This window comes from Brienomyrus brachyistius, chromosome 1, assembly GCF_023856365.1.
Source record: "Brienomyrus brachyistius isolate T26 chromosome 1, BBRACH_0.4, whole genome shotgun sequence".
Lineage (NCBI taxonomy): Eukaryota > Metazoa > Chordata > Actinopteri > Osteoglossiformes > Mormyridae > Brienomyrus > Brienomyrus brachyistius.
In genome coordinates this window covers 10,775,371-10,802,358 of record NC_064533.1, presented here as the reverse complement: position 1 = coordinate 10,802,358, position 26,988 = coordinate 10,775,371, and the positions used below count along the sequence as shown (strand labels likewise).

Sequence of the window (26,988 nt, the reverse complement as noted above, 5' to 3'; positions counted from 1 at the left end):
TTCAGTTTTAGCGCTAACAAGCAGGCTAGAAGCACACTACAGAAAGCAGGAAAACACATCGAACGCAGTCGCCCAGCAGAAGGATAAATGGATGTGCAAATCAGAAAAAAAAGATTAAGCAAATCCTTGCCATAAGCAGGTGTGAGAACAGTGATGTCATTATCTGTCACGTTTGGATGGGACATGAATGACATCATCACATCGTAACCAAAGATGCCTTTTTGTCAGATCTTAGCATTTTATGGTGACTAGGTGCGCCACCGCCATTTGACTGGTCAAAATGAATCGCGCATGGATTATCTGAAGAGATGTATTGCACATTGCGACGCATTCCCGACAACTTGGACATTTCCAACCTCCTACTTAAAAAGTACTATGGAACAGTTGAACAGCATGGATTCGTAATGCAAATTTACGCAGGCGAATGCTAATTGTACAAGCGTTGGATATTTGCATAACACAGGAAAGTGCTATCGGAAATTAGCACACAGTGAAAAATAATAATAATACAGACATCCCACCTCTCCCGGCAGTTCCGGGAGTCTCCCGCAAATTGACAGCAGCTCCCCGACACCCGCAAACGATGCGCAATGTCCTGGAAATGTGTCGTTCCGCTATTCAGCGGTGGTAAAATTGGCCGGCAAGAAGTTTTACCGCTGCAGACTCCCCCCAAATTTTACCACCGCTCTGTCCGCCCACCCATAGTCGGCAATATATATGTATGTATGTATGTCCCGTAATACTAGGCAAGCACTGGGCATGGCCCCCATCTGCCTTCTTGAAATCAGTATCCCTAAGGTGAGATATCTGATAATAATTGCATATAGTAAATCATGATGTACACCGCGTGAACAGAGAATAAGCATCTCTTCAGTATTCCGTCACTGTCGCTCTCCTATTCAGCAACGTCGTCACCGAACCTAATCTGCTGCAGTGGAAAACCAATGGGAACCGGAACTGCGAGGTAACTCTCTCTTCACAGTCTGGCTCGGTATGGGTCGGTACCTGTAACCTGTTTGGCAAATCGCAACGACCCATATCTAAAAGGGGTAATGATTTTTTTTAATCTCTGTAAATCGGTCTATTTCTATAAACGTGCCATGGCCTAAAACAGGCTAACTGGTTTTGAAAACATTGAGATTTCAGTAGGAGGCCCTAGAATGGAGCTGGGGGATGGGTGTTATGGGATGGGAGGGACAGGTCATCCCCCCTGCAAGGAGGCGAAAGGCACGAGGAAGCGGGCCCAATTAGCCTTCCAATTTTAGCGACTCTCTGCGGTCCGAGAGGCCAGGGGCACCCTGTCTCAGAGAAACAGCTCTCCTCAAGAGTGCATGGTCTGATGGGCAGGGGACAGGAAAAGAGGGTTATAAATGACACTTTAAATCTTACTGTAATTGTGTATCATAATGAAACACATAATATTAAAACATCATTGCCCGGGTAATCTTTCAGTGTTGTATCTGTCATGGGTTGAAATTTGTTGCTAATTGCGTGCAAAAATAACATACTTATTGAGCAAAAATGATATAGTACAATATATTGGTATATGACCATAGAAAAAAATAACTGATACTGTCGAATGTGTTAGGCACAAAGACATTTTTATCTCAGTGTATAACAAATGCAATAAATGCATTCACAAAAAATCCTCGTGGAAGGCACTGTGAGGAATCGAAGAGGCAAAATTCAGTCATATATCAATTTAATGTAATTTTCACACCATTTCCAACGGAGCCCAGTTGTTTACGGTACAAACCAGATGATTAACGAAAGACATGTATCGCAAAATACGCTACTCGCCGTCGCGATATGACTTCGTCGAAGAACATAATGCCACAGCGAAGTGTCGTCGTGCAACGCTCTGCACTGCCTCTTTAAGTGACGAAAGGCAGTACCGTTCCCGCCCCGCCCCCCTGCGCTCGCACACCCCTCGCGCTCTCGACGTCTTCGCCGCTCTTTATATGCGGATAAACAAGATGGCGGCCGTCCCGGAGAACAGAGCGCTCTCCTACGGTGTTTTTAAGTGGAGTTCATATTCCTCCACGTATCTCCCGGAGTGAGTAGTGCACCGCACGCGCCCTCGTTTTACCGTTTGGCTGGTGTTTGTGTGCGGGGGGATTTTAAAAAGCTTCTGTTTGTGCATTACGGTGAATAGCCTGGTATGGCCTACTGCATTACCTCAGCACCGAGCTGTCTAACTATGCTAAGGCTAGTCTAAGATAGCATAACGGTGAGGTGAGGCTAGACTAAGGCTAAAGTGAGCTAAGGCTAGCAGGCGCCTCCACTGAAAGTGCTATCTACCGTAGGTACTGGAAATGTAACAGGTCCGGGCAGGTTCGTGTAGGCGGCTGTAATCCGCTCTGCTTACTGACTAGACTAGGAGGAGGGGTTTGCATAGTTAGCCAGCTAACCATTTAGCACGGGTTCTCAAAATTCAAAGTATCTTTATTGTCATCTCCAGCTATATGACCAGGTCATGCGCTGAGGTCTCTTTAGTCTTACTGAGACTGACATGTTGAGATATTAGAAACATACGACGTAGAAAGAAAAACAATTCGTTTTAATAATCGATTTTTGGTGAATATTATGATTCCAGTCTATACATTCCAGACCATCTGATTTCATTATGGTCACATTAATAATGATAGCACCAAAACCAAGCAGCCTTATCTGTGACAGGACCCTCAAAATGCATAGCTGACAGCTGTTGGGAAAGAAGTCATAACCCTCAGAGGCTGGTGGCACGTTTTGTCTACAGTCCTCAGGGTGGTGATAATGTGATTTGGACTGTGTGCAGAATATGCAGCATGTGTGACACGGGGGTCCCCAGGTGTGTGGTGTAAATTGAAGGTATGGGGACAAACATTGGTACTGGAGAGGACCGGCTGGTCACTTTCACTTCACATAAAATCGAAAGGCTCAGCTGGGCAACTGACCAGGGCTTTGAGTTGCGTCATTTGCTGTCACAAAGGTGGTTTCTACTCCAACTAAGTTGCCACACACTGCTGCTGTTGCATTTGTATATGGTGCTGTCAGATAATGCAGCAGAACATTGGTGGTTCATGCTGCGCATGCAGATGTTCCTGATGTGAAATGACAGCTGGTTGGCTCACAGTTGCATCGAATCACTGCATCTCATATGATAATTTAACAAACCTGGACAGTGGGCATTCCTTATGGCTTCCTCGGTGAGCATGGCAGTATGCAGAGGGGTTTTTTTCACATGTCTGTGCTCTTCTTCCTTTCTCAGGAATATTTTGGTGGACAAACCCAATGACCAGTCTTCCAGATGGTCTTCCGAGAGCAACTATCCCCCTCAGGTCAGGATTTACCACAACTGTTAGCCCTGGGCACCTGCTACATGCAGCCGTCGCTGGCCTACAAGGTTACTTGGATTTCATTTGTTTTGCCCTCGAAGGCTCATACTGACCCTGCTTGCCTTTTCCTTGTCATTTTAGTACTTAATTCTGAAACTGGAGAGGCCAGCGATCGTGCAGAGCATCACCTTCGGAAAGTATGAAAAAACTCACGTGTGCAACCTGAAGAAGTTCAAGGTGTTTGGGGGGATGAGTGAGGAGAACATGACAGAGCTGCTGTCCAGGTGAGCAGGCAGCCTCCCTGCGTGGTGCTGTGTCTGTCGGCCGTGTCTGTCACGCCGCTCTGCTGCCTTCTGCTCTGCAACAAGTAAAGACATTTAAATAACAGGCCGTGGTAGGTTCACTCCAAAACCGTAGCTAGTATGTAAATAAGGGCCTGCAGCAGCCTGAAAGGTGCTTTTCATTTGCTAAAATGGAAACACTTCTGTTGCAGTGGCCTTAAGAATGACTACAACAAGGAGACCTTCACGCTGAAGCACAAGATTGAGGAGCAGATGTTTCCATGTCGCTTCATCAAGATTGGTGAGGGTGTTGTTTTGTGCAGTCTGTAACTGAGTTAAGGCCAATTCACTTTTCCAGCTCCACTTTTTGTCCTCCTACAGGGTGAGTGATGTAAATTTCATCACCAGGAGTGTGTGCCGGATGGTGTGTGTGTAGCCCAGATTTTTTTTGTCTGGTGGAAATCACGCATATTGATGTGCGCTGACTGTGCTCATGTAATGAAATTGACTACGTGTTTCCAGTAGGTGGCAGCACTGACTCTCATGGAGTAGAGGTCAACTAAGAAAGAGTAGAGGAAGAATTCTTGTTGTAGTTACAGTGAGCAGGTGTATGAGGAGGTGCGGAGGCACCCACATGTCTCATTTTGCGTACTGATCATTGCTCGATTTTAAGGATTTTTTCTGATTGTCCGTAGAGCAACCTTCTGGGTAACCCCACGTTGCTCACAGCTAAATGACGTTACCCTGCAAAAAAGGCACAGATTCTTCAGGACTGTTTTTGAACGTTTTTGAGAGAACACGTGCGTGCAGCTTTAGCAGCTGGGAGGGAGTAGTATAATGCTTACCTAACAGGCTTCGCGTGCTAGCATAGACGGCATCTATTTTAGCACAATCCATATGTATTTTGTTGGAAATCTATACTGTTCACGCTGAGTTATGCATCCTTTGACACATAACATACAAATTGAACTGCTGACGGGAAAGAGTGGCAAAAAAGGCCAAAATTACATTTTAACAAAATTTTATTATATTCTTTACAATATGTCAAATTACAAGTTTGTCTTTTAGTCAGTTTTATATGCGCGCGTGGTGTTAATGCAGATCTCTGATACGCTGTGGAACACCGTCATGGTCAAAACCCTCTGAATTAAAACATCAGATTTATCTGTTAATTTTGGACGTCTTAAAACGACACAAATGGTAACTTGTATCACCGTATAACTTGCATAACCTAGGTATATGTTTTGACCCCCCAAAACCTTAATTATAGCCCACTCTTGACTGGAAACTCTTGATAACATAAACAATTGATTAAAACATATTACGTATATGTACAGTATCATAGACTGTACTGTAGTCTTACAATAAAGTAAGATGGAAAAAAGAAAATGTTTTTAAGAATATATATTTGCAAAAATACTGTACATTTACGTACAGCAGTGTACTATGTCTACTGTAAGTTTACATTGTCTGTTTACAAAATGAATCGTCTGTCTCAGTATCTGTGTCAATTTTGCCTTATGTGATGCACAGTATGTAGGTGTTATATATATTGCTATCACTTCGTCAAAAATGAAAAAAATAATGTGAAGAAGAAATTAAGTTATTTGCCAACTAATGCAGTGATGATTAGCATCATCCTATAAACCGTGTAGAACCACAGTCCTTTTGAAGTCTGAGTTAAAAAAAAATATATGCAATAGGTTTGTGTAATACATACTGTATGTATGTTAATGAGAAAAATATGGCAATACTTATTTTATGCATTTGTGTCGTACACTGCACAATACAGAAAAATCCAGCATATTTATTGAAAATAAAACCCCGTGTAAAAGTCGACCCGCGCTGTCCAAACCCATGTTGTTCAAGGGTAGAATGTATTTATTTAATTAAATATGGGCATCACAGTAGCATTAAAATTGTAGCATAGATTCATGCATAAGGACCCGATGGATTGTGTTCAGTGTTTTGTAACGAAACGATAATTTGCGTCATTTTGCTATTTCTGGCCGAATTATAAAAAGAGTCTCCACCCATCCCATATAATATGCAACATTCCAATGAGGGTTGATCCCGTATTTTAAGGGACGGGTGGCAGCCTTAATTATAAAAGCCAGAAATTGTACTAAAAGAAGAACCATTTGGAAGCTGACGGAGCCGGCTCTTGCTGTTGAGTTGAGCCAAATGATCTGGCTCACCAAAAAGAGCCGGAATTCCCATTATTACTGCACAAGTCGATACCCACACAAATAGACTGTCCGAAATACTACATTGCAGTTGAGCGTAAAACGCGTGATGGGTACTTAAAATGTACAAATGTGACTTGTTACTTCCAAGGGTTTTGACCCTGATAGCATTCCAAAATATGTAGCCTACATCTGCATGTAGATACCCAAGTAAATTCAGCAGCGTGACAATGGTGAGGTAGATGTCACAGCAGACGATGCAGCAGACAAGCAAATCATGTGGGGCTAGCCGGATAGATTGCATAGCGATGCCCTGACTGATGGGACAGTGATTGATCCGGTCACGGATGTATGGTTCGACAGGGCAGCAGTAAAAAGCAATAGAGAAACCTGATGAAATTTTTCATGGTTATCGGGTGGGCTACCGTTGTTGCCTGAGAGAAAATTTGGTCTTCACGGATAACCGGGCGACCATTATTTTTGAACCCTCTGTCCAGACATTATATTGCAGTATATGGTATTTTCGAAAGCAGCACTATTTCAGCATTTTGAAATCTTGGTGATAGAATTTGCTGAGCAGGGTTCAGGACATGGCTAATTTTGTTATAAGGATATCAAAATACTGTGGTCTGCTGCATCTCCTTCATACCACCCAAGCCTAGACTAACAATTAATTTTAAAACCACACTTGAAGAGTTTACCCGTTTCACTATACGACTCGTATTAGTCTTAGTTGCAGTTATCGATTCCCCGATATGGAAATTTTTGGCTGATACCGATAGTTGATCATTTCTAAATCTAACAATGATCCTGCTTGTTCTGGAGATTCTGCTAAAATAAGTTTAAAGGGACACTCCACCCGAATAATTTATAAAATAAATAAATTGCATTCCACAAATATGTTTTGTTTTTGGTAAGAAAACAACTCTGACATACAACATAATTTCCAACGCACCATATTTTATAACTGTATACATCTTATATATTTATAACATTTATAGCAGAGAAGGGCTCATCATCCAGTGTGAAACTGTAATTTTTCGAGCAATATCTTTTGATCTTGCACTGTCTACAGAGATTTTCCATTTGCTATCAAATCTTTGCGTTACTGGCGGACTACCGTTATTTGGCAGTATCACAGCTTTTTTTTATCGAAACGGGTTTGTTTTTCAGAAACTCTTCATATTCTTCACTGTCTTGCCGTAAGGTGAGCACGCACATTTGTTGTGTTGAAATGTTTATTAGTATAGTCAGTCCTGCTACAACACGTGATATCACGCCATGAATCTGCTATAACGTAATTGATATATTAGCACCCAAGTCCAATACAACGTGGAATCACAATCGTATCTGGGCGATTTTCAGTCCGAGAAAAAAGCATTACGCAACATACAATGTGATATGGTTATAGTGAGAAACATGACTTGCATGCAAAAAGCGAATGATAGCAAGTCATTCTTTTGAATATTTTGTTTTCAGTGAATCGGTCGAACTAAAGGACCCGAATTTTAAAAGGATAAAATTTTTTGTACATCCACGCATTGCACAGATTTAAAAAAAAATCTAAAAATATTTGACATATCATATAAAAAACAGAGCAACGTTTCTTAATTCACTTACAGTTGCTTTTCGTAGACTGTCTGTAGCTATGTTGCCTTCAGTGCCCCTCCACATACCATAATCCGGTGTGTATGTGTGCTGTGACAAATGACCGCACCACAATATGACATTAGTCAAGTTAGCAAATCCGGCATGTTCGATTGAAGTGGTTACTAGGCAATTCTTGTGAGACTCATAAAACCCATAAATGTTTGATATAATTTTATTAATATATTATTATAATTTATTTAAAATGCATATAATTGCATTATTGGCCCCAGATTTCACCATTTTTATAATTTATTTTGTTTACACAATTTTAGTGAATGCTAGGTTGTTCAGGAATGCATTTCTAGCAGGACCGACCGTAGGTCCTCCTTGTGAAATTGTATTTCTAAAGTCGTTTTCGCTGTCATTAAAGTAGTACATGGGTGTGCAAAGCGGAATGGGTCACCATTGTAAAGCGAATTATCGGGTGGTAGTTATCGGCTCATTTTTAACCATCGGTTGATACCAATAGTTGGTTGATGCAACTAGAGATGCAATGATTGTAATACGTCTGCCTTTCCCTGGTTTGGTGGAATATCTCTTCTGCATGCATGCACTGACCGCGACCACCTTTGTCCACGGACAAAAGTAGTATGAACACAAGATTCTGCACGCGCAATTTCGCCGGGCCAATGGCGCATGAAAGCACACGTGGAGAAGTGGAGTATGACCTAGGCTTTACGGTGCCTCTTCGTGTGCTTGTGGAGAACTGAAATAGTGTCGTTTAATGGTTTCCTTTGTCCCGGGGTGGCTAGTGACCTCCCATGGACCGAAGCTGTGTTTTTTGTCGCACGCTCTCTTCCTGTCGCTTTGTGTTTGCTTGGGGTCGTGTGGCTTTACCTTTGGTCCCCATTAATATTTAGCAGGTGTCTGATCTTCACAGCAGTAGTCATTTCTGGTATTTGTCACCCACCCCCTCATCTCCCTTTTCAGTGCCTCTGATGTCCTGGGGACCCAGTTTTAACTTCAGCATCTGGTACATTGAGTTGCATGGCATAGAGGAACCTGGTGTGGTTCAGCCCTGCCTTAACTGGTACAGCAAGGTAGGCCTTCACACCCATTGTCTTTGTCAAGCTACATTACTGTTTGTCCTGAAACTCGATGAGGCTGTTTGGAAACGGAGCGCACGTGCATTTAGTTAAATGTGTAAAACCTTTAAAAAGGAGAAGAATCGGGTTTATTTGATTTGGCCTGAGAAGATGTCTATGGCATGTGCTGTGAGTCCTGGGGTTGGCAGATGCTGACGTAGATCCTGCAGACAGGCTGCATGTTACCTTAAGACCACTAGAGGGTGTTGAAGTATCCTGGAACAGAACACTGAAGTTGACCATGCAAGCCACGCTTAATCAGTCTGGGCTGGTATGTCGGTGACCACGCTCTCCCCTTGTGTTCCAGTAGTACCGTGAACAGGAAGCCATTCGTCTGTGCCTGAAACATTTCCGGCAGCATAACTACACGGAGGCGTTCGAGTCGCTGCAGAAGAAGACGCGCGTGGCGCTGGAGCATGCCCTGCTCACAGAGCTGCACGACCGGTTGGTTCTGCGCGGCGACTTCCAGGCCTGCGAGGAGCTCATCGACAGGGCTGTGCGAGGTGGGTGTGGGGGGCTGGCGTGGGGCCGGCGTGGGGCCTTCCTCCCCTCCCCTCTCTCCAGCTAGAGTCCTCACACTTGTCTTTCTCTCTCAGATGGCTTGTTTAACCAATACATCAGTCAGCAGGAGTATAAACCTCGATGGAGTCAGATCATTCCTAAGAGCAGCAAAGGTGAGCGTGCACAGAGGCCTGTGTTGGCAAATCGCAGCCCCTTGGCTGCTTGTTCTATCTAAATGGCTGCTGTTGTGAATGTGAGCTCGCTGCATGGCTGCTATGCCCCCCCCTCCCACCACCACCACCATCACCTCATTCTTTGTCTTGCCCTCTGTTGCTAGGCGACGGCGACGACAATAGGCCAGGCATGAGAGGGGGACATCAGATGGTTATTGATGTTCAGACAGGTAAGCCCAAATCTTTTTGACCTGTGGAGGTGAGTGGGGTGAGACCTTTGGAGTGGGTGGGAGCGTGAGGCCTAAAGCTCTGTATCAGTAATCATTTAGTGACATTTTAATGAACTTGTTGAAAGTGTATTCTTGAATGGTGGGATGTGCAGTGTGCCTCGTGCATAATGCCCTTGGCTCCCTGCTTTTGCCCATGGCAGAAACTGTGTACTTGTTTGGGGGCTGGGACGGCACACAGGACCTGGCCGACTTCTGGGCCTACAGTGTCTGTGAGAACCAGTGGACCTGCATCTCCAGAGACACGGAGAAGGAGGTGCGCGCGCACACACACACACACACACACACACACACACACACACACACACACACGGGCATGGCCACATTGTGGATGGTTACAGACAGGAAATCGTGGATTTGGGCATATGAAGAGAGACAATGAAGGGCTGGGAGGCAGCATTGATAGCATCTGGAACGTCTATCGTAATTCTGCAGGCAGTAAATGATATAAATATGATCTTCCTGGGTTGGTCTACTTCCTGCTGGGGGGTAAAAATCAAGTCTGTTACATGTTCATCGGCGCACCCTTACTGCCCGTAACTATAGGCACTTTCACACTGCAGGAACTCTGCCTAATTGTAGTTCCTCTGAGGCAGTTCCAGAACCCTTTTTTAGTAGCTACTCCAGGCTGGGGGAGGGGCTTACAGCAATAGCTGAGCAGAGGTGAAACTTGCCAGCACTATTAGTGGAATAACATTACATCGTTTTATATTCTGTGGAAAATGAATGATTGATCTACTGGCCAGAATTAATAAAAATCATGAACATGTCTTAGGTCATATAAGTAAAATATAAATTAAAGGCCGTGTCCTGTTTTGATCGTGATCGATCCTCCTGTTACTAACAAAACAATTTATTTATCCTGCGTTGTTTTGGCGTGCCGGTGTCATTTCATATGAAATAATGCGAGAAGTTATCCTATGAACTTTTGTGTCTGCCCTGCATATTTAGCATAAAGGCCCCAGTTCTGTTGTGTGGTGTGAAAGCGACACGTGAAAGGCCAGGAACTACTAAAGTTCCAGGTCCTGACAGCCCAGGGACAGGTAACCCAGAACCAGGTTCTGGAACTTCGGTGTGGAAGCGCCTAATATGTTCCTACTCAGTGGCGTTGGTTTTAAAATTAACCTCTGGGCAGCAGGAGACATTAAGCACCCGAGAGGGAAACGTGTTATGAAACATAATTAACTTTCAGGATGTTATAATAAACTTGGATTAGTGTGGTACTCTCCTTGTGTTTTTGGTTCTTGAGCTTCTGCAGCAGCCATTCCTGGTCACATTTTTCTCCACTTGGTCGTTTTTGATGAGCAGCCGAGCGACTTTGCAAGGTTTAGTATCAGTGTTTGGGGTCCTGATGGGACGCTGCTTTTCCATCGGTGACATTATGTCCTTTGGTGTCACCTGTATCAGTTTTAACTTACAAATGATAGCGGTGATGTTTCTTTGCAGGATGTATTGTGATGGTGGACGGTGCTGGGGCTGGCTGATGGTCAGCGATGCCTGATGTTGCTGTTTAGATTGTTGCATGTTAAGCCAAATGATCATTTTTGGTGCTTTTCATCAGGCATTCAGGAACCAGGCCATACCCAATCCGTACCGTGAAGAGAAACTAGTTACAGCACGGTTCCAGTTTGCGTCGATTTTCCACTGCAGAAGGGTTGGCTTGGTGAAGGCGTTGCCGAGATTGGAGAGCAACAGTGACGAAAAACAGTAACAGCTTATTTAATGTTCACATGGTGTACATCATGATTTACTGTATGCTAATTTCCGCTAGCACATCCGTGAGCATCGCTGTGGCATGTCAGCATCAAGTGCGGTCGGAATTAGCATTAGCTTGCATAAATAGGCGTTTTGAATCCATTCCTTTCAGCCATTTTATAGTACTTAAAGTATGAGGTTGGAATTTTTCAAATTTTGAGTTATTGGGAAAGCATCGATACATGGTGTGATGCTACTACTAATAATTAATCATTTCTAGAATATACCCTTTTGTCCATGCCTATCGATGCAGGTCATCGGGGTGTCCATGCATTTCCGCCAATCAGATGATGGCAACTCAACCAGCTCGTTTTCGTTGCACTGGGCACTGCTAGTAAGCTGGGCCATGCCAGTGCAGGTACGGTTCGCGTAATGTACAGTGGAAAGCAGTGTTTTTGCGGTTTGACTCTGGTGTGACTTGGTTCTTGGTGGCAGTGGAAAAGAGCCATAAGATTGTGGAGGTGGTTGGTTATTGCTGGATGGTGAACATCAGTGATTCTAGTTGGTTCTTGGTGATATTTTTGGGTGGTGAATTGGTCCTGGCTGGAGGATGATGATGAAAGGTCGACATGGCCGCTGATGTGAGACCCCTACCCCTCTCCAGAGTGGACCCAGTGCACGGTCCTGCCACAAGATGTGTATGGACTCACAGCGGCGGCAGATTTATACTCTGGGCCGCTACCTGGACTCGTCAGTGAGGAACAGCCAGTCACTGAGGAGCGATTTTTACCGCTACGACATCGACGGCAACACCTGGACGCTGCTCAGTGAAGACACGGCGGCGGATGGAGGACCTAAGCTGGTGTTCGACCACCAGGTGAGAGGGCAGGGCACGCTGTCACCAGCCGGGTCACCCCAGAGCTGCCAGCCCCATTTGCGCGACTGCGTTCTTATTTCTGATGGTGTTGCTCTGTGTACTGATGATGCACCAGCCTCCATTGCTGATGAATGAGCGTATCCCTGCTGTGTCCTCTACCCCCCCTAGATGTGCATGGATTCTGAGAAGCACATGATCTATGCATTCGGTGGGCGAATCCTGACATGCAACGGTGCTGCGGATGACAGCCGCGGCTCGGAGCCGCAGTTCAGCGGGTTGTACGCCTATGACTGCGCGGCAGCCGCCTGGCGCCTCCTCAGGGAGGACTCGTGCAACGCCGGGCCCGAGGACGTGCAGTCGCGCATTGGACACTGCATGCTATTCCACAGCGTGAGGGCAGCCGTCGGACCTGTGCTGCTGCCGTCTCTCCGTCTGTGTGTCTCTCTGTATATCTTCATGTGTGTTTGTCTGTATGACTGATTGCTCATTACTCTAGTTTGCCGAATGACCTTTTTTTTTTTTTTTTTTGAAGACTGTAGCTATAGCCTTTGGATTCCATGCTAGGAAAGAATTCCAGATGTTATTATTCAGCCAAAATCTTAAGGTTCTTTTCTTATCCCACAGAGAAACCGCTGCCTTTATGTGTTCGGAGGCCAGAGGTCCAAAACATACTTAAATGATTTCTTCAGTTATGATGTTGACGGAGATCACGTGGAGATCATCTCTGATGGCACCAAGAAGGACTCTGGCATGGGTGAGTTGAGCTTGGCAGACCCCTCTGGTTTGGGGAGGGTGGGGAGGACTGGCGCTGCGCTGTACCGCTGCTGGTTTGCAGCCACAGCATTAGTGTTGTATCGGCATGGCGACAAAGCGGTAGTGCTGACAAAAGGCCGTGCTTGGTGCCATGTCCTTACTGACTGCGCGTTGTGTGAAGGCGCTCGAATTTCAGAGGGGAGTTGCTCCATGCTGCTGCTCGATTGGCTGGAGCTGCCGGGATGCTCTCATTAGCTCTATGATTAAGCAGGCCACGCTCGCTGTTTAATTTGAGCCGTGATGCCTGCCGGATCACAGCGGGCTGCGCTCGCCGATTTCTTTGTGCCGCAACGTCTGCTGGATTGAAGCGTGCTGCTCTCAGCGGTTACTTTGGGTCACGATGTCTGCTGGATCGCAGTGGGCTGTGTTCCCCGATTACTTTGGGTCGCAGTGTCTGCTGGATCACAGAGGGCTGTGCTTGCAGTTTTCTTTAGGCCGCGATGCTTGCCGAATTGCAACGAGCTGCGCTTGCTGTTTACTTTGAGCCGTTAGTGTTCTTGAATCGTAGCAGGCTGTGTGACCTCTGCCGAATCTTAGTGGGCCGCAATCACCGATTACTTTGGGCCACGATGCCTGCAAGATCACAGCAGGCCATGCTTGCAGATTGCTTTGGGCTGCAACCCTTGCTGAATTACAGTGGGTTGCGCTCACTGATTACTTTGTGGCGCAACCTCTGTTGGATCGCAGGGGGTTGCGCTCACCGATTACTTTGAGCTGTGACGTCTGCTGGATTGTAGAGGGCTGTGCTCGCTGATTACTTTGGGTGGTAGTACCTGCTGGATCAAATCGTGCCATGCAGGCCATGATGGATTCCTGGGAACTCTGCTCAGAACCCGTTCCTTGGGAGCCTTGGCTGCTCCCTCATATGGACCAGTCCATGATTTCTCGTCAGGCCACTTTTATAAGCAGCAGTCACTGGGCCGCCCTCATTCTGCCCTAGTTCTGTCACGCGATTCTGGGTTTATATCGATGGGGCATTTTGCTGTGATTTCCTGGTTCATATTTCTGTTCCAGGTAGAGGAGGTGAGGACGGCTTCATTCGCACAGTATTAAATAATCCCAGTTCCCAAAGTGTATGGTCACACTGTGGCTCGCACCTGGTCTCCATGCCAGCCTCTTGCATGCCTGGTCTGGTGATGTTCTCGGGCTCGTAGTGGAAATACACTCTGCTGTCTGAGGTGTGAGTTTGAGGGGGCATGTACTGTACTTGTAAACAGATTGTGTAGGTCTCTTACCAGTACTGATAGTATATTCTGGGCTATTTTCCATGTAACTTCGCAAGGGTGCAGCATGTGATTTGACAGGAAGGCAGTTCTGGGCACAGCAATGCTGCTAACGGCCAAACCCTGTTCCCCTCTCCATATGGGAAAGTCAGACCTAGAGTAGTGCTTCTTTGTGGGTGTTAACCTCCTCGAGGGGTTCCTCTGTGTAGTTCGTCAGAGTACAAAACATTCTGCAGGGTCTCGCAGACTCCTGCGTGGTCTGCTTTCATGGTGGCCTGCCCAGCAAGACTGATTTGCCTCGAGCTCCCCCCAGTTCAGTTCCCGGAAGGCTTCGCTGGTCCCACTGTCATAGTCACCTTCTTACCGCCCCTCTCCAGTGCCCATGACGGGGTTCACCCAGCGCGCCACCATCGACCCCGAGCTCAGTGAGATTCACGTCCTGTCAGGCCTGAGCAAAGACAAGGACAAGCGGGAGGAGAATGTGCGAAACTCCTTCTGGATCTACGACATTGCTCGCAACAGCTGGTGAGAGCTGTGTATGTGTGTGTGTGTGTTTGTGTGTAAGGACGATCAGACAGTGACGATGTGTGTCTCTTTCCAGGTCATGTGTATATAAGAACGACCAGGCCGTGAAGGAGAACCCAGCCAAGAGCCTGCAGGAAGAAGAGCCTTGCCCTCGCTTTGCCCACCAGCTTGTCTATGACGAACTGCACAAGGTCAGGGACGTCACTCCGGGGGCCCAGACTGCTCAATGACATGTGTCTTGGAGGAGGGGGGGCTAGCCTCTAATACTGTGGTCCCTGCAGGTACACTACCTGTTTGGGGGGAACCCGGGTAAGTCCTGTTCTCCCAAGATGCGACTGGATGATTTCTGGTCCCTGAAACTATGTCGGCCCTCCAAGGAGTATCTGCTGCGTCACTGCCGATACCTCATCAGGAAGTACAGGTATTAATGGCAAGATCCCCCCCCCGTATGGTGCTTTTTTTGTGGTGCTGGTTTATACTGGTGTGATTGTTGGTGACATCTGGTGGCCATGCTCTTCAATTACAATTTAGTCTCATCTTTTTTATCAAGAAACAAATTATACTTTCACGTGTGGTTATAGTCTGCTTCTGTGCTCACATTCAGGTTTGAGGAGAAGGCCCAGACTGAGCCCCTGAGTGCCCTGAAGTACCTACAGAATGACCTGTCTCTGACCGTGGACCACTCGGACCCTGACGAGACTAAAGAGGTTAGCTGGCATGTCGAGTGTGCGGGTGGAGGCCACCCACGTCCTGACCCTGCTGTCGTTAAAGGTGTTTTCTACCGGTACTTACCCTGCTGCTGTTAGAAGCCTTTGTTCCCAGTCCTTAACCTTCTGTCGTTAGAGGTGTCTTCTCCTTGTCCTGAGCCTGCTGTCGTTAGAGGTGTCTTCTCCTTGTCCTGAGCCTGCTGTCGTTAGAGGTGTCTTCTCCTTGTCCTGAGCCTGCTGTCGTTAGAGGTGTCTTCTCCTTGTCCTGAGCCTGCTGTTGTTAGATGTGTCTTCTCCTTGTCCTGACACTGCTGTCGTTAAAGGTGTTTCCTACCGGTCCTTAGCCTGCTGTTGTTAGAAGCCTTTACTCCTGATCCTGACCTTGCCTGTACTTCCCTCTGCAGTTCCAGCTGCTCCCATCGGCCCTTTTCAAGTCCAGCTCCGACTTCATCCCGCTGGGTGAGTTCTCCAGGCCATTCTTCTTTGGGAACGGGCAGCGACTTTCTGAATGTCTTCCTCGCCCACACAGTGTCTGTATTTACCACCACTCAAGCCACACATTCTTGTAGGGCTCCTAGGCACACGTGGCCACTGACAGTTGCTACAGTAAATATTACGTGAACACGTTCCTTGTCGAGGAGATGCAGAAGCAGCATGTTCTGCCAACCAACAACCTAGGTGCTTGCTCTTCACCCTACTCACTAGCAAGTTTTTGAAACATCTGGGGGGGGGTGACTCTGAGTGGGAATGCCCCCTACACCTGGACCTTGGGTCTTGTGAAGACCGGAGTTTGAAATATAAAAGTCACCGATAAAAACCTGTAACTATTTACCTTGTTGTGACATTCTTTTGGTCCCCACAAGGATAACCTCAATTTCATAAAAATCTGACTACAATCAAAACCTGAAATAGTCCAGTATGTTGTATTTTGTTTGGTTACTTGTAATTAAGGTTGTGGGTGGGTGGGGGTTAAGGGTGTCGTGATTGGGATTAGGGTTTTTCCTATAGAAATGAATGGACGATCTCCATTTAGATAGGAAGACCAACTTGTGTGTGTGTGTGTGTGTGTGTGTGTGCGTGCGTGTGCGTGTGTGTGCGCTCCATGGAAACAGGATCGGCTGTGCAGTGCCCCTGTGGACACTCTGACCGCCTTTCCCTTTGATGCTTGTTTTTTCCCAGGCTTCTCCGACGTGGACCAAACCTACGCCCAGCGGACGCAGCTCTTCGACACGCTGGTGAACTTCTTTCCCGACAGCATGACCCCACCCAAGGGTAACCTCGTCGATCTCATCACGCTGTAGCCATGCTGTGGGCATCTTCCCGTGATGCGCCGCTGGGGCTGCACCACTTCACTCCCCCTTCCTGCTGGTTTGATTTCTGTTGTTGGATTTGGGAGCGAGAATATGACTCCGGAAGCTTGATTGTTGGCTTAAAACAGAAGTATTTTATTTTTTTCTAAGTTAAAATGCACTTGAACATTTTTCAGATACTTTGTTGCTGAGGAATACATTGATTCATCATTGCAAATATTATTAAAGGGTCCCCCCCCCCGTTTTATAAACCTGTGCTGTGCGACTTTGAGTCGGTGCTGTCCAGGGGGCTCTCCTGTTTGACGGAGACGGGTGGGGACTGGGGCAGAGGCAGGTTGGTGCTGGGTCTCTGTACTGGCCCCTTTCCTTTTCAGCCTCCCATAAAGCTGAAAATGCTGCGAATGTGTAGATACAGCATGTGTTTCCAGATCATTTTCTGCCACATTCTGTTCCTCACTGGAAAACATGATATGGCCGAATTTTACCCTTATTTCCCCTCTGCTGTGAATGTACATGTAGTTTTTTTTTTCCTCAGCTAGCTATTACATTGATTTTGTATACATATTTGTATAAACAGAGATCTAAGACCAAATAAATGTGGCTTGGATGGAGGGCAGGGGGTGATGAAGGCCAAGTGCCTGATTGAGGCCCCCACCCGTACTTGCACTGGGAGAGGCTCTGTCGTACGACTGTCGTGACTGTTGGGAGGGGGGGTTTGGAAAGGCTAGCTGAGAGCCCCCCCCACTCTGCAGAGGCAGCAGACGATGATGATGATGCTCGTCGTTGCTATGCTCATCTTAATAACAAAGGGGGGCTGAGTGAGGTCTCCCCTTCAGCCGGAAAGGTGGGGGGAAGGTAGGAAGGTAACATTGATTCAGATGCCTTGTATGAAGAGGGGAAGTTTGGGGCGTGGACACACATACACATAAGGATGGACTACTGGGGCAGGAATCATGGCGGAGGGGCGGAGATTTGGTGATGGGTTTGTTTGCCTTAGATAACGTAAACAGCCGCTGATGGTCTCCCTCCTGTAGGAGTCCCCGTAACAGCCTTGCTGTGTCAGACCTCACGCAGGGCCCTCTAGGCCTCTACGCTTTGCTTTCAACCCCATTATAAAATAATTTCTCTTACCAATACGTTGTGTAGTACTTTCTTAGAGCTTGAACTAAAAGATAAGGGCAAGTGAAAAGATGTAAGGCTTCCCAACGGGGATAATAGGGTTCATCCCGCTCATTAAAAATGACTTTGGATACGCTACCTATTTCAGATCTTCAAATGAAGACTCGGACTTAAACATCATAGCCTGTGACTTCATTCCCTTTGTCTTATTAAAAATGATTTTGACAGAGAGGAAAGAGCATTTCCCAGATGACTTTTAGGTCTATTGTAAGCATTTTTTTTTGCACATTTTTCAGCTTGTGCATCTAATTATATCAGAAACAAGGGAATCATTCGAGACTCCAAGGGCTTTAGAAAGCTGCCATTGTAGGTGATTGTACATTAATCTGCGTAGGAATTTTCCCTGAGTTGTCCCGGCCAGGGTGTTACCTAAAACAAGGGAATCTCAGCAAGCATCTTGGCAAGTGTGACGCATAGCCCAGCCACCCCCCCCCATAGGGAAAGTACTAATCTTGGCCAGTAATGAGCTTTTTCGACCAGACAAAACAATATAGTTGACATCGCTCACAATCGCAACATGTCAGCAGAACCTTGAAATGGGCCCGTCAGGAATGTGTATGCTGTGATCGGGCGTCCATTGTGCTTCTGTACATACTGCGTTAGTATTGACTCATTTCTCATGCATTTGTCTGTAGTTTTAAAAAACGAGTCAGAGTATCCCAGGTTCAATTTACTGACATCTAGTGGCACAACTACTTCATTACACTTTGCTCTTATTAAAGTTTAGGTGCGTCAAGGGGTGAGTTTTTGTGCCAGAACTGAACATTCTGACAACACAATGCCAAATGTTACACAAAGTAAGAGTTTTTTTTTTTTTTTTTTTTTACATTATTCTCCCCACCCCAAGTGCTGTTAACTGGTACTTAAGTGGTTTGTAAACACTATTTGCATAAATGATTGTGTAGAGCAACTTGTAGAATTGCTTTGTATGTAATGTAAATAATAAATAAAGATTGTATTTTGTTCAAGTTTTCTTAATAAAAACATACATACTTGGTTGTGTGCTCATTTGCCTGCGACCGCACTGTTAAATTCTGATACTCGGCAAGGAGAAAAGCATCACTCACCCACATTGGTTAGTTTGGTGTTTTATTGATGCATAAAAAAGGTCTTGGATCAGGGAAAACCGTACATACGAATCCCAGTGTTTATCAGCTTCAGCAAAAGAACCACAAGTGACTCATCTTTGCATAACTTAAGTGTTTTATAAAGTGAAAGAGTCTGTGAGAAATGCAGTCTTTAAGCATTTAACCTGGTGCTGGACGATGTGAATGTGGTGGTTCGTTATCTGACAGCAAAACGCAGTGCATCCCTCAGCGGCCCTGAGTGTGGGAAGGCACTCATCTGGTAATAAAGATACATATATTTACAAAAAGCCACCTAGAAGCAGGCTGGACCCACTGAAGTGGCTTATTCACCCTTTTGGCTTCATGCGGTTTTGTCTGAAGCAGCGACTCGCTGGTGAGTGAATCTCCGCCTCTGGTCTGGCTCACGCGGCCCCCCCACCCTTGGCCCTGAATGAGCGCGGGAAACGCGGAGAGCGACTGGAACCCCCGCCAGAACCCCACAGGGGTGGTGATGCACCGCTACCCAGTGACCCTGGTAAGTAAATCTTCCAGCCGTGAAGATGAATCAGCTTTTTAAACATAGGAACGAGTAACAGACCCCAGGGCATAAAATATTGGCCCTTCGATGCAATAGTGTGAATCCTAACATTTTAACAGGTATGGGAGATAAAGATTTATGTTTATCGCATCTTTTGGGTCATTTTAGTCTGGCAAAAATAGTGGATTACAGAGATTCAGGTGATGGTGCTGATTAACAGTCCTGGTGTATAGGAGGTAAGATCCACATGGTGGTTCTTTTCAGGGTTTCGAACTGTACCTTTTAGCATTCAGGAAGAAAGTCCTTTGAAAACTTTGTGGGGGGGTATCTGCTTATGGATGAGCATGTAGTGGTCCTCGTTTGGTCCTGCACGTGAGCGACCGTTAGCCTGCGGTCACGTCACCATTACCTCGGGTGACATCACCCTACAGGTGTGTGTCCTCCTCGTCCAGAAGGTCGACTTTGGCCAAGTTGTCCAAGGGCACGATCCAGGTGTCGTGGAGCTCTTTGGTGAGGGCCACCTTCTTCTCCTGCATCTCTGGCTGCACCTCCATCACCTCCAGTGTGGGGTTGTCATGGTAACCATTCTCGCAAGTGTGCAGCTCCTCTGTCAGCTGTTGCTGTGGCAACCCAGCATAAGGGAAAAGAAACACGTCATGAAGAAGCAGTGAGGTGGTCCATGCACTCCATCCTGCTTCTGCTCTGCTTTCCATGGCTGTGTTTCCCCCTCCTGACCCGCTAAGGTCAGGGCTCACCTGGTTCATCTTGTAAGAGCGTCGGCGCCATAGGAAAAAGCTGCTGAGGGCGATGATGGACAGCAAGATGAAGGTGGTGACCAGAGCGGCAATGAGTTTGGCGTTGTAGGACTGGGTGGGCTGTTGGGATGCAGATTTAAAACGTGAACCCACAGCTATCTAGATGGAAACAGGTCCAAAATGCACAATATATATCACGTATAACAGTGTTTAAAACGCATTTCAATTAATTCTCTACTGACAAGTGCAACTGTGTAAAAGACAAGGTAATTTCTGACGAGACTGTACATGTATACAGATGGGACACAAGTGAACATGCAGACGTGCGTCACGCCGCAGCAGAACATACTTTTTGCATATATTTAGTCATGCTTTTAATCTAGGACATACCTTTGAAGGTGGCTCGTCAATGATTTTCGTGCTATCTGTAAGTGAAGTACAGTCACATTTTGAAACACATATAATGTAACCACATTCAGTTTGAAGTGTAATCGGCAGTGGTATTTAACAACCGAACATTCGTGTTTGATGACTTTTGAAAGAAAATATGGCGAAGCACTTTAAGAAATACTTCTTTTTCACATTTCACCCTAAGCAGTTCCACTTACTTGGGAGACCTTTCAACCCGAGCAATACGAGATAATTACGTAATTATCTTACACCTTCTGACGTGACCGTTTGTGTTTTCTCCTTGTGTCTGGGGGACATTTTAAAGTTACTGGAAGATTGGCACCTATTAACTCTGTTAACTCTTTAATACCAAGCTAACCAACAAAAAAACCTAAGATAGAAAGGAAACAAAGCAGCTACGTTCTTTACTGAAATGCTCCAGGTTCAACTGCATCCTACAGTCCTACCCAGGACCAGTCAATCCTATAGGCAGTGCCAAACACTGCCAGAAACATGGCACAGCCCTGGTACAATTTTGTTCCCCAAAGGTACAAAAACATTCCCCAGAGTCCATTTCTGTACCTTAAATTATACTAAAAGGTACATTTACCTCATTTACCTACAGCTAGGGTACAACTGGCAGACCCTTGAGGACTTGTCCAAGTGACAAGTAATTGTACCGTCAAAGGTACAAAGTGGCACTTTTTTTTAATAATGTGGGGCACCACCTTTCCTACAGGGGCACCAACCTGCCAGGCAAACATGCTTTGCCTCAGATGAGTGATGCTTGCTTAGGGTGCCACATGGTCTTGAACTGCTACTAGTCCAACCTTAGTGAGCAGTATCAGTAATGATTTCCAGGCCTGTACTCGGGGATCGTGCAGTATCTATGCCGAGGTGCATTATCAGGTCAGGGATGGACATGTTGGGTAGCATAACTATGTGTGTTATTTAAAACAACCTACAGATTTTTAGGCTGTACTGGCCCCTCCCAATGCGCTGTATGTCACAGTCCTCAACGATCCACGCCATCAGATATTCACAGACCTTGGGGTTTAAAAGATGTTAACAAGAGTTCAGTAGGTAACACAGTTGTATGTCAGCAGATGACTTCACAATCTCACATAAATTTATATGTCAAGAAGGCAGGGCTAAGAGGTTTCTTTAACAAGCCTTAGTCTGTAGGTGACATCCATCCATCCATCCATCCATCCATCCATCCATCCATCCATCCATCTATCTATCCATCTATCTATCTATCTATCTATCTATCTATCTATCTATCTATCTATCTATCTATCTATCTATCTATCTATCTATCTCTGTCTGTCTGTCTGTCCATCCATCTGTCAGTAAGGAGAATTGGTTTGAAGGGCATCTTTCTGCTCTGAGAACTATGTTATGGGAACAGGGAAAGATCATTTAAACAATACATTTTCCAGAACCACAAAGGGAATTTTTCCCCTAACTTTTTAAAGAAGTGGCAATCAGTTTGGAGACAAAGAAAAAAATATTATATTCTACAGCTCAAGTGAGACAAAGACCCAGACCCACACATGGTGATGAACCACCAGTGTTGGGGAAGTTACTCACAAAAGTAATCTATTACAGACAGTTCAAGTCCAGAGAGTACAAATCCAGACCAAGGTTTTGTTTTAACTAACCAGTTGAGTATAAAGAGTCACAGTCACAAAGTACTCAACTGGTAGGTTGAAATAAAACCTTGGCCTGGATTTGTACTCTCTGGACCTGAACTGTCTGTAGTGTCAGTGGCTGTCTCCAAAGTCAGAATAAGAAAACAAAAACACATTTTTTGAGTTATCTTGAAATTTTTTGCTTTGTGTTAATCTGGAGGCTGTATGTGTAAAGGAGGTCGAAAAGCATATATTGCAAATAAACATATTCTGGAGTACATTGCATTTTGGGATAACATTGTTTGTTTTGGTCATTTTGCACAAAACTGTCAATCCCCTCATTCGTGTTTTCACTTGTTGGCGGGGGCTTTTGCTTGTATATGGTTAAGTTAGTCAAACAGGAGACGTACCTCTTTCGAGCTTTTGGAATTCTTAGTGAATAGTGGGGTCTTATTTGTAGAAGGTGCAATGACTGATGCTGGACTGCTGGATATTGAGGTTGGGATGCTCTCTGTATGGAAGAGGGGAAACATCTGCATCAAAACTGATGTGGAATAAACATTCTTACACACTGATTACGCTTAAAATGTAAATGTACATTACGGAACATTGGAGAAGAGCAACGCTGAGTGCATGCAGTTGATTGGAACACGGTCTCTGAGAAATGCTACCAAGTTGTAACCTTGTATCTGATTTGTAGCTGCCCCTGCAATCTTGTACCTGATTTGTCGGTGCCCCTGAACAGTGACACGCGTGCCTTACGGCGAATGCTTCTGTGACATTTTACAATAAAGTAAGTTACAGGTGAATATTATTAATGTTTAATGTACCAAAATGCTTTAAAACACTTTGGCAGGCAGCCTGTTTCTCTTGGAAGAACTGTCATCCTGTAATGCAGTATTGTACTGTGCATGTTTGTGTATATAATGCTGGTAAGATCAGCAATGTGACCTTGTGACATGAAACAGTTGTGTCCGTACCTGGCACAGTGCTGTCCAACATCATATTCTGCGTTGTGATTGCAGGACGTAAAGTCTCAGAGATGGAGGTCACTGGCAGTTTTGTTGTCATAGGCCTTGTAGTCATGGCTGACTGAATAGCGGTCGTTGGTTGAGGTGATGACTTGGATTCGGTAGCGGTCGTTGGTGGAGGTGATGACTTGGACTCGGTAGCGGTCGTTGGTGGAGGTGATGACTTGGACTCGGTAGCGGTCGTTGGTGGAGGTGATGACTTGGACTCGGTAGCGGTCGTTGGTGGAGGTGATGACTTGGACTCGGTAGCGGTCGTTGGTGGAGGTGATGAATTGGACTCGCTAGCTATCGTTGGTTTATTTGTTGCCTGAGTCATGCTAACTGTCGGTGGAACTAATGTCGTTGACGCTAACAATGTTGGAAGTGATATCTTAAACTCGGTAGCTGATATTGTCGAAATTGATACCTTAGATTTGGGAGCTTCTGTTGTTGGACGTGATGCATTAGGCTTGATAGTCGTCGTTGGTTTATCTGATGCTTTATGCTCTGTAGATGCCTCTAGTGTGCTGGTAATTGGTGCTGTTGTCTGGGCAGCTGTTGACCGCACAGCTGTTGGCAGGTTGCTTGTCGATGTGCTCTCGGTGAAGTTTGTTAACTGGATTATTGCCACGCTGGTGTTGCTTGTTGGTATAATAGATCCAGGCCCTGATGTTGTAGAATCTTAGAGAGAGAACATTACAGTCAGTCAAGTCTGAGTGTTGTGTTCTCTCTGGACTCAAGGTCAATTAGCAGCACTGGTTATTTGGTGAGGCTCATGGCTTTACCTGTGTGATTTGGGGTTGGAGAACTCATCTGTCTAGATATCTCATTTGACTCCATAGTGGCAGACACGCTCGAAATTCCTAGGGTAGGAGATGGAGGAAAAGAGACATGGCGCTCAGCCGGATTTGCAGAAATACTATCTCAGTTACTTCAGTAGCTTGGTAGTCAGTGGTTACGTCGCCATTTTTTTCCTAGACAGTGACACTGAAAATATCTGGTCCTGATGCCTGGACCTGCTCCATGTGAAGAGCAATGCCCTCACTTGCAGTATAACTACCACATTTCTACCCATTTCTAAGAGTAAATATAAATGCTAAAAGTAAACAGTTCAATTATTTTTAAAAAATCATGTGTATTTAACCTGCATTGTTTAAGTAATGTCCAGTTTCTTCCAGGGGTGGATTCACTTCCCTGGAGGCCCTAGTCTAACATGCCTAAAGGGTCCTCCCCAAGTAGACTACTGCAACTTTTTTTTTTAACCAAATGAAACCAAACGAGACAATTAGTAATGGTGTAATGTCAATAATCCGATTATCAATCAATTGGCTAGATTTAATGAGTTCCATTTCGATTGACTTTGCTAGGGCCCTCTGCTATAGGGTAGCCTAATCTTATTCATTAATACGCCCATGTTCTTTAATAATAATTGGGCATAGTGAAGGGAAAACTGTACTTTTTCAAGTATTTCTGTCCCCTGCGACAGTCACATCTGATTTCCACACAACACTAGATGCCCGTAGTCCGACCACAGCATTTAAACACAAGGTAAGTCAAATGACCAAATAAGGCAAGGTAATTCAAATTCAAGGCAAGGTAATTCAAATAAATACATAAATAAAAAACTAAACCAGATGACTGAAGTGGTCCGAAGCGAATAACGGAACATCAGATACAGCCGCCTGCTTTCAGTGGAGACCTGCCAAGGGAAAAAGCAGGGACGGGATCTGCCACGCCCGCGTGGGAACCGGGCCGATAAAGGGCTTCCTTTGGAGGTTCAAATACAGCACTCCAGATTAAAACAAAAAAATTAACCAAATAATAACGTTAAAAAGTTAAAAGTTTTAATAAATCACTCAGCACGCGATTGTCCACGATTATAAGTAAATGCAGTGAATCGCTAGCTATTTATTTTAATGTTTATTTAACGTGAACCAGATGTCAGCAAAGTCACTTTGCCTAAGTAATGGAAAGTCCTGTTAGAAAAGGAGACAAACTCTATTAAAGATAACAGCACTCCCGCTGTGTATTTAGCAGGCATCAGCACAGCACGTTAATTACGCGACTCCAGCACCTCCGCCGCACCGGTCGATCCCCAGCCGCGCCGCGGTGTAATACTGACGGATAGACCCCCACCCTCCCGACGCCCCCCAGCGGCACCGAGATTTAGCTGTGTGTGTGGGGGGGAAGCTCCCACCAAACTTTTACATTACATGTGACACCACCTGCTAAAAAAGTCATTAACATTAAACAAATATATTCGAGCAACAAATACTTTTTAATGCAAAAAATACTAAAAGGAGCCGTCCAAAGATATTCATTGAAAACAACTCCGAATAACCAGGACCCTGCCGATGAAGGAATACCATAATAAATTATGGTATTAATAACAATCAATAAATAATTCTTTAAACCGTTGGCTAGTATGTTTCATGGTTACTATATCTACAAATTTCAAATGTAAAATAGCAAAAAAGTAATGCGTACATCCACGTTAATAAAACTTCATCAAGATAATAAAAACCTCAGCGTCCTATTTCGGTTTATATTCTCAATCAAGTAAACAAAAAATAACATTGTTTTACATAAGCTCAAATGTACACTTACCCATTAAGAGTAGCGCCCACAGCGATCTCATCTTGCTCTTTATATTTTTCGGTAATTTATCTAGAAGTTGCGCTTCTCAGCGCCGCGTCTATCTGCGTCTGTCCGGGGCTCAGTAGCGGACCTACTGCGCGCTGGCGTCGGTCGTGGCCGGAGAGTCTGGCTTCTAGGGCGGCAATGCCAGGATTCCCAGCCCCACAAACACTTATCATGCCAAAGCAGACAGCAGCACTGGGAGGACTCTAATCGCCGGGAACAATGAGGATAAAGCAAACGCCTCCCCCCGACTCTCTGTCGATATTGCTGAGGATTTACGGTCATTCAGTGTGTCACAGACAGCTGACAATTACACAAAGTAAATGTCCAAACAGTGTTTGTCCGTGTTGGTTATTATTACTATTATGATTATTTCTACAGTGCAGTGTTCTTTAGAAATTATGTAGCCACTTCAAATTTCATTAAAATATTTCACGAATTCCCCGAAATAGGTGTCCTGGCATTAGGTGAGAGCGCACGCTTTTCGCAGTAGATCCCCAAGCCTGAGAAAAACGATTCCGTTGACCAGCTATTGAAATGTTTGCCAGCTGGATTTGGGGCCCTAAATGTGAATTGTTTTAGTCCGACCCTCATTAAATTCAGACCTTTACTATAGCAACCGGAAAGAATTTGGTGCCTTTAACAAGAGGTACCAGTGACGATTGTTTTAAATTGTCAGTCTGTAACTGGCACATTTCGTTTTATATAATTAATTAGAAAAATGAATGCATAATTAACCGATTCCGTACTTCAGCTGCATGCAGGCCTTTATTTATAAGATCTTTTGTGTCGGATTCTGTGTGTGCATCAGCTGACGTGTCTTTTTATGGGTGGGCGGTTTATAAAACTCAGAACTCACTCGGAACCGCTAGAAAAGGACATGGTTCGATGGGGCAGCAGGTGACAGAAGTGATGAAGGAAGACCCCCCCCCATGTCACGGTCACTTTGCATTATCCCGTCGGGTTTCCCGCGCGCTGGTCCTTTGCCCGTATCCCATGACAACCAAAGCCCTATTCACGCGTTCTTCGCATGCTTTCAGCAGCCTCATTCAAAGCAAACCTCACCTTCATGGACATTTAACTCGGGCTGAAATGGACCATGTGCGGTTCTGCTCTCAGCTCCTGGTTCAGGTTTCAGGGGCGAT

General features: G+C 45.3%; 2 protein-coding genes across 5 annotated transcripts; one reads left to right on the top strand and one right to left on the bottom strand.

Moving 5' to 3' along the window:
- The first annotated feature begins 1,924 nt into the window (after positions 1 to 1,924).
- Positions 1,925 to 18,804, top strand: mkln1 (muskelin 1, intracellular mediator containing kelch motifs). Its single transcript, XM_049010545.1, has 18 exons — positions 1,925 to 2,056; positions 3,251 to 3,320; positions 3,459 to 3,601; positions 3,811 to 3,899; positions 8,365 to 8,474; positions 8,830 to 9,022; positions 9,116 to 9,193; positions 9,358 to 9,423; positions 9,624 to 9,736; positions 11,840 to 12,052; positions 12,221 to 12,442; positions 12,677 to 12,806; positions 14,466 to 14,613; positions 14,690 to 14,804; positions 14,895 to 15,034; positions 15,218 to 15,320; positions 15,725 to 15,779; positions 16,500 to 18,804. Exons 1-18 carry the CDS (start codon positions 1,962 to 1,964, stop codon positions 16,619 to 16,621), a joined length of 2,205 nt encoding a protein of 734 aa, XP_048866502.1. The 5' UTR covers positions 1,925 to 1,961; the 3' UTR covers positions 16,622 to 18,804.
- A 77-nt stretch (positions 18,805 to 18,881) lies between these two features.
- Positions 18,882 to 26,050, bottom strand: podxl (podocalyxin-like). Of its 4 annotated transcripts, none has more exons than XM_049010581.1 (9): positions 25,811 to 26,050; positions 23,989 to 24,066; positions 23,417 to 23,884; positions 23,174 to 23,308; positions 22,604 to 22,704; positions 21,525 to 21,606; positions 20,560 to 20,594; positions 20,170 to 20,289; positions 18,882 to 20,034 (listed from the first exon to the last, which is right to left on the bottom strand). In XM_049010581.1, exons 1-9 carry the CDS (start codon positions 25,839 to 25,841, stop codon positions 19,840 to 19,842), a joined length of 1,245 nt encoding a protein of 414 aa, XP_048866538.1. In that variant the 5' UTR covers positions 25,842 to 26,050; the 3' UTR covers positions 18,882 to 19,839. The 4 variants fall into 4 exon arrangements, with proteins under 4 accessions (XP_048866538.1, XP_048866534.1, XP_048866527.1 ...); XM_049010577.1 differs by having other exon boundaries at positions 23,381 to 23,884; positions 25,811 to 26,048; XM_049010570.1 differs by having other exon boundaries at positions 23,345 to 23,884; positions 25,811 to 26,047.
- Between the last annotated feature and the right edge of the window lie 938 nt (positions 26,051 to 26,988).